Genomic DNA, 14,351 nt, shown 5'->3' with positions numbered 1-14,351 from the left:
TTAAGTTTTTATTTCTTTACTTTTCTTGCTCTCTTTTCCTTTTGTTTACCTGTTCCCTCAGAGTCTCTTTCTCCCTTTTTTGCATGCTAACATCCAATTTCTTTTGATTACACTCTCACCTGTTCTATTATCTAGAACTTCTGTATATTCTTTTCTTATCCCATTAACAGCCACATTCTACATCCCTCTGCATCCTCTTTGTCCTCCATTTGAAACTGCACACCTTATTGCAAATCTGTTTGTTTTACTGAAGATAATATTTAACTCATTCTGTTTATTATGACAATTTTGTTATTGTCCTCATAGGGGCTATTTGGTCTAGGATTGCATAGTGTCTGAATTGGGCACTGCTAATATTGATCTCCCCTTAAAGAAAGGGTTTGGAAAACCTATAGGGCCACTATAAGCCTATAGGGGGGAATCTGAATACCCCAGATCTGCACTGCTAGAGGGGAAGATACATGAACAACATGAAAAAACAAGGGAAGAAAATGATCCAAACAAATCTAGATTCTATATTAATAGAATCCAATGACAGTATGTTAGAAGAAATGTCAGAAAAGGACTTCGGATTATACATGATTAAGATGATTCGCGAAGCAAAGGATGGCATAAGAGAGAAAATTCAGGCAATGAATGATAATAACAATAAGCTGAAAGAACAAGTGCAGGAAGCAAAAGATCATTTCAACAAAGAGATATTCTCAAAAAAAAACCAAACAGAAATCCTTGAAATGAAGGAAACAATAAACCAAATAAAAAACTCAATGGAAAGCATCACCAAAAGACTAGACCACTTGGAAGACAGAACCTCAGACAATGAAGACAAGATATTTAATCTTGAAAATAAAGTTACCCAAACAGAGAAGATGGTAAGAAATCATGAACAGAATCTCCAAGAACTATGGGACATCATGAAAAGACCCAATTTAAGAATTATTGGGATTGAGGAAGGCACAGAGATACAAACCAAAGGAATGAACAACCTATTCAATGAAATAATATCAGAAAATTTCCCAAACCTGAAGAATGAAATGGAAAATCAAATACAAGAGGCTTACAGAACACCAAATGCACAAAATCACAACAGATCCACACCAAGGCACATTATAATGAAAATGCCTAACATTCAAAATAAAGATAGGATTTTGAAGGCCGCAAGAGAAAAACATCAGATTACATATAGGGGGAGACCAATACGGATAGCAGCTGACTTCTCAACCCAGACTCTAAAAGATAGAAGGGCCTGGAACAACATATTTCAAGCTCTGAAAGAACATGGTTGCCAACCAAGAATCCTATATCCAGCAAAACTAACCTTCAGATTTGAAGATGAAATAAAATCCTTCCATGATAAACAAAAGTTAAAAGAATTTACAAATAGAAAGCCTGCACTACAGAATGTTCTCAACAAAATATTCCATGAGTAGGAAATGAAAAACAACACTGGAGGTCAGCAAAGGGAGGAAGTACCTTAGAGAAAAACCACTCAAAGGAGAAACCAAGCCAACTTAAAAACCAAAAATTAGCCAAATGACTGGGAATACAAATCATATCTCAATAATAACCCTGAACGGGCTGGGGAGATAGCTCAGCTGCTAGAGTGCTTGCCTCGCAAGCACAAGGCCCTGAGTTTGATTCCCAGTACCGCAAAAAAAAAAAAAAAAACAATAATAATAATAACCCTGAATGTTAATGACCTAAACTCATCAATCAAAAGACATAGACTGACAAAATGGATTAAAAAGAAAGACCCAACAATATGCTGCCTGAAAGAGACTCATCTCATAGAAAAAGACATCCACAGACTAAAGGTGAAAGGAGGAAAAAACCTACCATGCACACAGGCTCAGTAAAAAAGCAGTGGTTTCCATCCTTAGATCAGATAAAGTGGACTTCAAGCCAAAGTTAGTCAGAAGGGATAAAGAAGGACATTTCATACTGCTTTAAGGAACCATAAATCAGGAAGACATAACAATAGTAAATATTTATGCCCCAAACAATGGTGCATCCCTGTACATCAAACAAATCCTTCTCAATTTCAGGAATCACATAGACCACAACACAATAATTCTGGGTAACTTGAATGAACCGCTGTCACTACTAGATAGATCTTCCAGACAAAAACGGAACAAAGAAACCATAGAACTCAATAATACAATCAATAACCTAGACTTAATAGGCATATATAGAATATTCCATCCATCAACGAGCGGAATCACTTTCTTCTCAGCAGCACATGGAACCTTCTCGAAAATAGACCATGTGTTATGCCACAAAGAAGCCCTAAGGAAATGCAAAAAATCAGATCATAATAGACTGAGAGTAGAAATCAATGACAAAATGAAAAACAGAAATTACTCCAACACCTGGAGACTAAATAATATGCTATTGAATAAAACATGGATAACAAAAAACATCAGGGAGGAGATAAAAAAAATTCTTAGAGGTCAATGAGAATGATGATACAACATATCAAAATCTCTGGGACACTATGAAAGCGGTACTAAGAGAAAAATTCATTGCATGGAGCGCATTCCAGAAAAGAATGAAATGTCAACAACTAAACAACCTAACATTATAGCTCAAAGCCCTAGAAAAAGAAGAACAGAATAGCAGCAAAAGTAGCAGAAGACGGGAAATAATTAAAATCAGAGCTGAAATCAACAAAATTGAAACAAAAGAAACAATTCAAAAAATTGACAAAAAAAGTTGGTTCTTTGAGAAAGTAAACAAAATAGACAAACCCTTAGCCACACTAACAAAGAGAAGGAGAGAGAAAACTCAAATTACTAAAATTCATGATGAAAAAGGAAATATCATGACAGATACCACTGAGATACATAAAATAATTAGAAGCTACTTTGAAAATCTGTATTCCAACAAAATAGAATCTACTGAAGACATTGACAAATTTCTAGAGACATATGCTCCTCCCAAACTGAACGAGGAGGACATACACAATTTAAACAGATCAATATCAAGCAATGAAATAGAAGAAGCCATTAAAACCTAGCATCCAAGAAAAGCCCAGGACCAAATGGATTCTCAGCCGAGTTCTACAAGACCTTCAAAGAAGATCTCATTCCAATACTTCTCAAAGTATTCCAGGAAATGGAAAAGGAGGGTACCCTACCAAACTCATTCTATGAAGCTAATATCACCCTCATACCCAAACCAGGAAAAGACACATCAAGGAAAGAAAATTTTAGACCAATATCCTTGATGAATATAGAGGCAAAGATCCTTAACAAAATATTGGCAAACCGTATCCAAAAGCATATTAAAAAAATCGTGCACCACGATCAAGTGGGGTTCATCCCTGGAATGCAAGGATGGTTTAACATCCGTAAATCAATAAACATAATCCGTCATGTCAATAGACTTAAGGATAAGAATCATATGGTTATTTCAATTGACGCAGAAAAAGCATTCGACAAAATACAACACCCCTTCATGCTCAAAACACTAGAAAAAATAGGGATAGTAGGAACATACCTGAACATTGTATGCTAAGCCCATGGCCAACATCATTCTTAATGGAGAAAAACTGAAACCATTCCCTTTAAAAATGGGAACAAGATAGGGATGTCCTCTTTCACCACTTCTATTCAACATTGTCCTCGAAACTCTAACCAGAGCAATTAGGCAGACTAAAGAAATTAAAGGGATACGAATAGGAAAAGAGGAAATTAAGCTGTCACTATTTGCAGATGACATGATTCTATATTTAGAGGATCCAAAAAACTCCTCCAGAAAACTTCTAGACCTCATCAATGAATTCAGCAAAATAGCAGGCTATAAAATCAACACACATAAATCTAAAGCATTTTTATATGCAAGTGACGAAACAGCTGAAAGGGAAATGAGGAAAACAACTCCATTTGCAATAGCCTCAAAAAAAATAAAATACTTGGGAATCAATCTAACCAAAGATCTCTACAATGAAAACTACAAAACATTGAAGAAAGAAATTGAGGAAGTCCTTAGAAGATGGAAAGATCCCCCATGTTCTTGGATAGGCAGAATTAATATTGTCGAAATGGCCATACTACCAAAAGTGCTATACAGATTCAATGCAATTCCAATTAAAATCCCAATGATGTACCTTACAGAAATAGAGCAAGCAATCATGAAATTCATCTGGAAGAATAAGAAACCCAGAATAGCTAAAACAATCCTTAGCAGGAAGAATGAAGCAGGGGGTATCGCAATACCAGAACTTCAACTATACTACAAAGCAATAGTAACAAAAACGGCATGGTATTGGTACCAAAATAGACAGGTAGATCAATGGTACAGAATAGAGGACACGGACACAAACCCAAATAAATACAATTTTCTCATACTACACAAAGGTGCCAAAAATATGCAATGAAGAAAAGATAGCCTCTTCAACAAATGGTGCTGGGAAAACTGGAAATCCATATGCAACGGAATGAAACTAAACCCATATCTCTCACCCTGCACAAAACTCAACTCACAATGGATCAAGAACCTTATAATCAGACCAGAGACCTTGCATCTTATAGAAGAAAAAGTAGGTCCAAATCTTCGCCTTCTTGGCTTAGGATCAGACTTCCTTAACGGGACTCCCATAGCACAAGAAATAAAAGCAAGAATCAATAACTGGGATAGATTCAAACTAAATAGCTTTCTCTCAGCAAAGGAAACTAGCAGCAATGTGAAGAGAGAGCCTAAAGAGTGGGAGAATATCTTTGCCACTCATACTTCAGATAGAGCACTAATTTCCAGAATATAAAAAGAACTCAAAAAACTCTACACCAAGAATACAAATAACCCAATCAACAAATGAGCTAAGGATATGAACAGATGCTTCACAGAAGAAGATCTACAAGCAATCAACAAACATATGAAAAAATGTTCACCATCTTTAGTAATAAGAGAAATGCAAATCAAAACTATACTAAGATTCCATCTCACCCAGATTAGAATGGCGATTATCAAGAATACAAGCAACAATAGGTGCTGGAGAGGATGTGAGGAAAAAGGTACACTCATACATTGCTGGTGGGGCTGCAAATTAGTGCATCCACTCTGAAAGCAGTGTGGAGATTCCTTAGGAAACTTGGAATGGACCCACCATTTGACCCAGCTATCCCACTCCTTGGCCTACACCCAAAGGACTTAAAATCAGCATACTACGGAGATACAGCCACATCAATGTTCATAGCTGCTCAATTCACAATAGCCAGACTGTGGAACCAAACTAGATGTCCTTCAATTGATGAATGGATAAAGAAACTGTGGTATGTATATACAATGGAATATTACTCAGCTATAAAGAATAATAAAATGATGGCATTTGCAGGCAAATGGATAAAATTGGAGAATATCATGCTAAGTGAGATAAGCCAATCTCAAAAATCCGAAAGACGAATGATCTCACTGATAAGCGGATGATGACACATAATGGGGGGTGGGAGGGGGGCAAGAATGGAGGAAGGAGGGGCTGTATAGAGGGAAAAGAGGGATGGGAGGGGTGGGGCGAAGGAAAAGTAACAGAATGAATCAAACATCATTACCCTATGTAAATGTATGATTACACAAATGGTATGCTGTTACTCCACGTACAAACAGAAAGAACATATATCCCATTTGTTTACAATAAAAAGAAATTTTAAAAAAATTCTATTTCAGTATATAAATGTTCGACACAACCAAAGACTTTAGAACAACCTCTTGAATTTCCAAAATGTACCTTAATGTGAAGGTACCATATTCAGTTAAGAAACACAGGTCTACAATCATTCCCACCCTTTTCCTTCCATCTCACAGAAAGGAGTCTCTTGCCCCTTTTAAAGCTGAGGGATTCCCTTTTAAACACTTCCTTCTCTACATTCCTCCGAAGACCATAAACACTGCCAAATCTTCAATGCTGTTACAACCACAAAACCACTCTAGAATCTTTATTTTTGGGTGGTGGTGGGGTACCAGGGATTGAACTCAGGGGCACTCGACCACTGAACCACATCCCCAGCCCTATTTTGTATTTTATTTAGAGACAGGGTCTCACTGAATTGCTTAGCACCTTACTTTTTGCTGAGGTTGAGGTTGGTTCTGAACTCGTGATCCTGCCACCTCAGCCTCCTGAGCCACTGGGATTACAGGCATGTGCCACTGTGCCTGGCTCCTCTAAATCTTGATCTAACATTTCCTTCTAATTAGACTCTTTCCTTCCCTTGACAGTAAACTGTCCATTTACTTAGGAGTCACCAACCCATGTTAATCTTTTATTTCCATCAGTAAACCTACATGTATAAGGTTCATGAAAGCTTTCCCAACTGCCTAAATCAATAAGCTTGTGTCCAAACTCATCTAATTTATCTCTCTGAAATGGTCATTGTTGGTTGCACATCCAGTCTCCATTCCTCCTCTTCCTTCCCCAAAGAACCCCCCTGTGTTCATGAATTCATTCCTTTTCCATTAAGGTAAAGTGATCCTGTTTAGTCTAAGCAAATCAGAGCATGGCACTCTCGTGGCAACTACTATTGGATCAGGTAGCTGACCTAAATTTATCCAATCACACCTGGAGGAAGCATAGTTTTGTCCCCTCTCCAGTGAATGAGAAAGTGTATATGTTACTGGCAGTTACCTTGGAACTATAAGGGAAAGTAACATTACCATGGAAAACCAAGACCAGATCCATCCTTAATGACACTGAATCAATGAATCCTGAGTCCCCATCCTTCTTCTGGACTTAGTGAGATAATTTTCCTTACTATTTATCAATCAGGTATTCCCAGCCAAAAACAGTCTGTCCTTGAAACTTTCCTCCCTAGGTTTTCTTCTTTTCTCCTCACCCCCCTACCCCAACACTAGGGATCTAACCCAGGGCTTCTTGCATGAGCTCTACCATGGGGCTACAGACCTAACAGCCCCTTCTCCCTTGCTTTTGTAAACATCACTTTTTGGTCTACTTCTTAAAAGTTACTACTCCATCCCCGGCCCCCCTTCTTCCTTTGTTCCTTTGCCTACTCCTCACATTTTGGTGTCCTCCAAGGTTTGCTGTGATCTTTTCTACTCAAAGTACATGCTCACCTGGAGTAATTTCAGCTCACTGTAGCTTTCTGTGGACACATCAAATATGAGCTACCACCTGGGCGTGGTGGCGCATGCCTGTAGTCCCAGCAGCTTGGGAGGCTGAGGCAGGAGGATCACAAGTTACAGGCCAGACTTAGCAACTTAGTGAGGCCCTGCTTCAAAATAAAAAATAAAAGGGGTTGGGGATATAGCTCATGGCTAAATGTCCCTGCATTCAATCACCAGTACAAAAAAATAAAAGTGAGCTAACAGCTGGAGTACTACTGCTAATGGGCCCCCACGCCCTGTTCACTCACCTGATCCAATTCTTATCTTCAAAACTAAATTAAAATGTCCCCTCTGTGACACCTTCCCTGAAGCCCTCAGGCATTCCTTACCTTTTATTACAACATGGAACCCTTCTCAAAATAACGCTTTTAATTGCATAAAATACTAATTACATTAAAATAATAGTATTTTAAAATCCAAACTCCTGATACAGTAATAAGTACTTCTTCATTAGCCTATTAAATAAAAAGATCTAGCAGTGAGCTTTATAACTAATTTTGAAGTAGTGATAAGCACAAGTGGTATTTTGAGATCTGTAACTGTAACATGATAAGAAAATGTCTGTGACTTACACAGGGACTGTGACTTCTATTGGTGACAGGTATCTGCTAATACTGTGGTTTTTTGCTGTAGGAGCTTGTTCAATCAACGGTCCCCAATCAACCAGCCCTCTTCATGTCCATGTCCTTGTGTAGTCCTGTACCATATCAACTCTGGACATGGCTTGACAACAGTACATGTGATGCAGACAAGTGTTTGTGCATTGGGACCTGCCCTACTAGAACCCCACGAGAAAGCCCTCCTTAGGCACATGTAGGGATACAAAGCCTCCCTACACGGGGGTAAGGCCATCTTTCAGTTAAGCTACCAGCAGAACTGCCCAGCCAAACCACAGATTGTGAGAATGACTAAATCATTATCAAGGCACTGGTTTGCAGTGGTTCACTACCCAAAAGGCAACTAAAATGATTACCCATATTCATAACTGAAGGAAATACTCATTACAGATGGAAACAGATGAAAACAAAGACTTTTCCCTTTAACAGTTTAGGGTGCCCGTGAGCTCTAGCTACATACCATTTGAGAAGCTGAGGATCCAAAGTCAAGAACCTCCAGTTAGGGCAAATAGATCCAACTCTCCTTTTTACTATCACACTACATTGTGGATACCAACACAGTTTAACTTGACTATAGCATATCCTTCATCCATGTAATGCTGTAACACAGCTGAGTTCCCAGTACTTAACAGGTGTTTTTAACAATTTATAAAATAAATGCAAGTTGTTTATGGGATCCGTATTCCTGATTCAACTGAGCTGCCTAAAACAAGTAAAAACAAGTACTCAGATGGCAATTCTATGTGTTAAGGCCTTTTTCAAGTGCTTTACACATACCAACTTACTCCTTCTAACAACCCTATGAGATGGAATCTATTACCATAAATTCACCAATAGGAAAAGAGGCACAGAGAGGTTAAGTAACTCGGAAAGCAGAATCCATGCTCTGATTTCAGAGCCATTACTATAATGTGACCAAAGCACATTGCAGCTCGATGAAACTTTTTTAAATGAGTAGTACCATTTTCAGATTTCGTTAGCACTATTTTATGGATACTGTTTCTTGAAGACTCAATTCTGTAGATAAGTTTCTGGTAGCATGTGATTTGTTTGCTTTTTATACTGAAAATATACTTTTAAAAAAAGGTAGAATAGGTACTTTATGCTAAAAGGCAGGTTTTTCAAAATAGTCTTCACTGTATGAGTGGATTTCTTTCAGAGCACACGAGTTCAAAGAAAACGTAAGGGGAGCAACCTGTCCATATCAATAAGGCTCGCTGATGAGGTGAGCAAAGCTCCAACTTCCCTCCACGTGCATCCATTTCATGCCAGCCTCCCCCACAACCTACAGCAGCTTTTCTGAAAGTGACCCTCCCCCACCCACATTCCAGGTTCTGAAACCTGACTCTTCCAAGCAACCAAAGCCACGAACCCTGCAGTGTCCTGAGCTGGCCTCATCCTACCCACGATCCCAAGAGTGCATCGGGAAGGTGGGTACTTTGGAGGGAGGCACAACTTTTCCAAGTGTTTTATTCACGAGAGTACGACCCAAAGGGCTGACCCCACCCACCCCGGGGTCTCATGGCTCCGCCCGGCAGCCGCACGCTGCCCAAGAAGATCGGTGAATGAATCGCGGGGCCGGGACGCAGCCGGCCGGGATACGGGAAAAGCCTAGGGGTGAGACGGGCCTGGTCCCCAGAGAGGCCCCACGAGAGCGTGGGGAGGGCTCCGGGCGGCCGGGAGGGGGCGATGACAGCTGTGACCCGGCTCCACGCTCTCACCTTGAACATGTCGCTGGCAGAGGCGGCTCCGGCAGGGTCACCCCGGCCTCGGCCCCGCCCACTATAGAAAGGCGACTACGGAGGCCCGGTAGGGCCCTGATTCCCACGACCAAAAGAGGACTGCCTTGCGGTTGACGGCGGTACAACCACCTTGATCCGCGAAGGCTTAGTTCAACCACCCTTGGCTAAAAGCAGCCTTACTGAGCTGCATCGCGTCGCGCCTGGGGCAATGGACGGGCGCAAGCCCCGCCCTCCTGGAGGCTCCGCCTCTGCGCTAGCTGTTGCTAGGCGGCAAGAAAACGCCGGCTCTATGTGGGCTGCACGCGGGGGCACGAGGAGGGAGGCGCTGAGAATTTGCCTTCGCAGCCACGATTGGGCGCCCCATGGTGTGGGTTAGGAATCCTGTATGCGGAGGCGGCCGGCCGGGCGAGGGCGCTCGGTGGACCTCGAGAATCTTCGAAAGCCTCTCAGCCGGAAGTCCTTGATGAGGGCCTGGATTCACCTCACAAAAGGTTTTTTTGAATTTTTACCTTGGGCTGGACGTTTCTCAGGGCTTAAATTTAAACTAATTTGCCACGTCCTTTAGTCGTGAAAGGTTCTAACATTCTTTATTCTCTTTAAGATACTTAAGTGGAAGTCCTTCACTGGGACTCAGGTATTTGTCCCTTGTAGAAGTTAAGTAATAGTAGCAATAATTATTAACAAGAATATCAAGCACTAATACAGTAATATGTGCACAACTCTAATCAAAGCTCGTTCCACATACTCATCTAACCCAAGTAGGTGGGCACGATTATCATTCCCAATCTGTAGATGAAGAAGCTGAGGCATAGAAAAGTGGAGTCATTTATTGGTATAAGGTCACAAAGAGAAAATGGGAAACCAGGATCCAAACACAGGTAGTATGCCTTTGAAGCCTGTACTCAGCCTACAACTGTTAGACTATCTCAATAATGAGGGCGTGTTTCATTCCGTATTTTTATCCCAATCTGATAGAAAGTACATATTCCCATCCATACAGGCATCTGAAAGATTTGGGGATTTATGCAGTGTCAAGTCACTGCCTTCCAGCCAAAGGCAACTAGGAAATGCCTGTACTTGAAGAAATTGAGGTTTCTCATTGCTGCGAGAAAAACACATTTGGGGGAAGGTGGGACATTTCAGTAAGAAGGTGTTAGAAACAGAGGATTTGGGTTTGGGTTGGGTGATCTGGGGACAAGTTCAAGAAAGCAGGACTTTACTTTGGGTTAGGCTCTTTTAGAAAGTGGGGGTAACACCAAGGCCCAGCTATTAGTGCCAGGCTAACTCCCAAATGTTAGGACTGCTTTACCCAAGAGTATTGTATATTCTAAGCCATCCTCATCCCTAAGAAGAAATATTGAATAAATTCTGAAGGCTCTATATCAGTAATGTAACATTATATATAAAAGTGTGAAGCATAGTGATAAATTAGGACAGGTGTTCTAAATTCAAGGAATATGTGAACTTGGGGAAAAATGACAACTTCATTTTCACTAACCTCTAACTGAACTTTAGTGTTTCTTTCAATTATAGGGTAGGCAACAACCTACAGTAGTATTAACAGTACCTCTGACTTTGTCATCAGTAGAAGCACAGATATTTTCTTTTTTTATTTTAATTTATTTTTATTGTAAACAAGTGGGATACATGTGTCTGTACATGGATTAACAGCATACCATTTGCATAATCATACATTTACATAGGGTAATGATGTTTGATTCATTCTGTTATTTTTCCTTCCCCCCCCCACCCCTTCCACTCCTCTTTTCCCTCTACACAGTCCCTCCTTCCTCCATTCTTGCCCCCCTCCCACCCCCCATTATGTGTCATCATCCGCTTATCAGTGAGATCATTCGCCTTTTGGATTTTTGAGATTGGCTTATCTCAGCACAGATATTTTCATACCATGTTACAACCACGGCAGATAGCTCAAAATATCATTTATGCTCATTAGTACTTCAAAAGTACAATAGCTAGATTTCTTATTTAATTCATAAAGAAGACATAAATATTACTATAATTTTGCTTTAAAAATGTTTGCATGATGTGACTAAGAATTTGGGAGCTGCATCCAAATTGGAGTAATGCTTCAAAAAATAAAAAAGTTAGAGGCAGAATCAGGTAATTTAGTATACACCCTCTTGCTTTACCAATGAGGGGATTGAATATGGAGAGGCTACGTGATTTGCCCGAAGTCTTATGGCTCTTTGCTAAAAGTTGGACGAAAAGTTTTCAGACAAATGTGTAAAACCCCTCACTCTGCTAGGCACCAGGGATTCCAGTTATCAAAGGGCCTCCTTCTGGGCGCAGTGGCCACACCTGTAATCTCAGCTGCTCAGGAGGCTGAGGAAGGAGTGAGACCCTGTCTCCAAATAAAAAATAAAAAGGGCTGGGGATGTGGCTCAGAGGTTAAGTGCCCCTCGGTTCAGTCCCTAGTACAAAAAAAAGTGCCTCCTTCCCTGAACAGGGTTCCTGGGTGATAATAGGAAAGTGGTAAGACTGAATTATCACTCTAAAAAGTTAACTCTAGCTGTAGTGTAGAGAATGAATAGGAGGAGAAGAAGACTAGAAACAAAGACCAGTTAGAAGGCTATGGATAGAGCCATTTGTATTTTTCACCTACCAAATAATATTTTTAGTACACAAAGAATATAAATCATAAGCAACATTAAGAGAGCCATAATACCTTCCTTTTTAAAGGGTTATCTAATTATCACAACAATTTTAGCATGAGTCTAGACCAGGGGCTGTAATAATATGGATTATGACGTCAAAAGCTTAATTTAGCCTTTAGCAGATGTCACACACCTGTAGTCCCAACTGCTAAAGAGGTTGAGGCAGGAGGATTGCAGGTTCAAAGCCAGCTTCAGCAACTTAGCTAGACCCTGTCTCAAAAATTTTTAAAGTTTAAAAAGGGCCGAGGATGTAGCTCAGTGGTATAGTGCCACTGGGTTCAATTCCCAGTCCTGAAAATAAATAAAAAGGCTTAATTTATGTAATTTCAGATTATTTCACAAAAGGAAAATGAGTCATTCCTCAAATGGGGCAGACACTGGTATTCCAAGATCAGATAATCAACATTTAATAAAAGACCACAAAGCACATTTGCCAAATTTTGTAAAGGCAAAGGGAGCACAACTGTAAGTACCCATCTTTTGCCTTGTGTCATTCTTCATAAATGACCAGTTTCCAAACTTATCCAGATTTATCCAGATAACTTAAAACACTTCTTCTTGTGTAAATTAAAGGTTTTTGTGTTTTAAGATTACTTTCAAGGGCTGAGGATATAGCTCAGTTGGTAGCATGCTTGCCTGGTATGCACAAGGCCCTGGGTTCAATCGCTAGCACCACAAAAACAAAAGCCCCTAAGATTACTTTCAAGTTGAATAACTATTATAATTGTAGTATTTTATAATTTACAAAGCAAGTTAACACACAGCTATTTGATCCTGATACAATCTTATCAGTTCTATTATATATGAGGAAGAAACAACTAGAAGGTAAATGACTTGCTGAAAGTTAAACTAATATATGGTATCAATTAGTATTCAAAGATTTGTTTACATACTTCAGGTCTTTTCTTCTCTGCATCTTGTATTCTGCATTTTCCCAGTCAATGGTGACATTATACAGTCTAGTTAGAAGGCTATGGATAAAAAAAAGTAATAATAAAAAAAAGAAGGCTATGGATAAATTCACTTGGTTTCCAACATATCACATATTCTAGTACATAAAGAATGTGAACTATAAGCAGCATTAAGGGTCCCTTTCTGCACATGGCCCTATCAGGGATAATGATGGGGTGGGAGGATATTATAGAGGAAGACCCTCACAATCTGCCAGTGCAGGGACATGATTAATAGTAGAATAATTCTCTGACCTGACTAGGATGAGCCTGGTTGGTTCAAGCAAAGATTAGAGAAGGGAATTTCTTTTCCTAGAGCATAGTCATCAGCCCACAGAAGAGACTTGGGCCTCCTGTAACTTCGACTCTTCCACATTCCGTTTTCACTCCTGAACCAGTTGGACAGTGTTTTAAAGAACCAACTGTAACCAAATCATCTTAGGTCATAGATGTATTTAGGAGGCAAGCTTATATTTTCACACTTCTTATTTATTATATGCCTGTTTTTGTGGTGTCGGGGATCAAACTCAGGGCCTTACACATAGTAGATCAGTGCTGTACCACTGAGCTACATACCCAGCCCTATGTAATATATGTATCTTAATGATAAATTTATGATATATTTGCCTCAATTATAAAGTTTTTACCAGGACTTTTCTTTTTAATCTCAAGGGAGATATTCTCAAGTATTCATATCTTTCATTCTAACTAGATTCTTCAAATGAACAGTTCCATTTGTTATATCCAAATGTTCCTCATTGAGTTAGTCTTAGCATGGAAGATTAAACGATATAGGAGAAAGAAACATAATTGAGAGTTCTCCAAGATTTTAGGAAAATGAAAACTTTTGTCACATATATTAACCTCTTCTTTTCTCTCATAATTGATAGAGAAATTTCAGCTCAAAGAATACAGAAATCCTGGTTCAGTCACATGGACAAAGTAATATTTCAACTCCTAAAACACACAGTTTGTGCAGCGGTATGTATTTTTTTTTCTTTATCTGACAGAATTACCAAGCCAAAATATCTGTTAACTAAAGATAGAATAAATAACCTTCTTTATCTCTTCTATTTTGATCTAATACACAGTTTGTGCAGTGGTATGTATTTTTTTTTCTTTCTCTGACAGAATTACCAAGCCAAAATATCTGTTAACTAAAGATAGAATAAATAACCTTCTTTATCTCTTCTATTTTGATCTAATAACATTGCATAGGGTTATGAAATTGCTTCTTTTGTTAGCTAAAAATGA

The 14,351-nt window shown here is 39.4% G+C and overlaps 2 protein-coding genes across 7 annotated transcripts in view; one reads left to right on the top strand and one right to left on the bottom strand.

Moving 5' to 3' along the window:
- Positions 1-9,606, bottom strand: part of APOO (apolipoprotein O) — an 85,589-nt gene extending 75,983 nt beyond the window's left edge. Inside the window, exon 1 of one of the 2 annotated variants that reach the window (XM_079122974.1) lies at positions 9,452-9,606. In XM_079122974.1, coding sequence (XP_078979100.1) covers positions 9,452-9,460 — 9 coding nt within the window. In that variant the 5' untranslated portion in view covers positions 9,461-9,606. The remainder of the gene's footprint in view (positions 1-9,451) is intronic. The other variant, XM_079122977.1, reaches the window with a different exon arrangement.
- Positions 7,575-14,351, top strand: part of LOC306650710 (uncharacterized protein CXorf58 homolog) — a 35,171-nt gene continuing 28,394 nt past the window's right edge. For 2 of the 5 annotated variants that reach the window (XM_079122945.1, XM_079122941.1), the window contains exons 1-3: positions 9,751-9,963; positions 12,478-12,612; positions 13,988-14,078. In XM_079122945.1, coding sequence (XP_078979071.1) covers positions 12,497-12,612; positions 13,988-14,078 — 207 coding nt within the window. In that variant the 5' untranslated portion in view covers positions 9,751-9,963; positions 12,478-12,496. Of the gene's footprint in view, positions 9,161-9,181; positions 9,348-9,748; positions 9,964-12,477; positions 12,613-13,987; positions 14,079-14,351 lie in introns of those variants that run through there. The other 3 variants (XM_079122942.1, XM_079122943.1, XM_079122944.1) reach the window with 3 other exon arrangements.

This window comes from Sciurus vulgaris, assembly GCF_902686455.1.
Source record: "Sciurus vulgaris genome assembly, chromosome: X".
In the NCBI taxonomy this organism is placed as follows: domain Eukaryota; kingdom Metazoa; phylum Chordata; class Mammalia; order Rodentia; family Sciuridae; genus Sciurus; species Sciurus vulgaris.
Note: the sequence above shows the minus strand (reverse complement) of the source record. Positions and strands in the feature narration are given on the sequence as shown.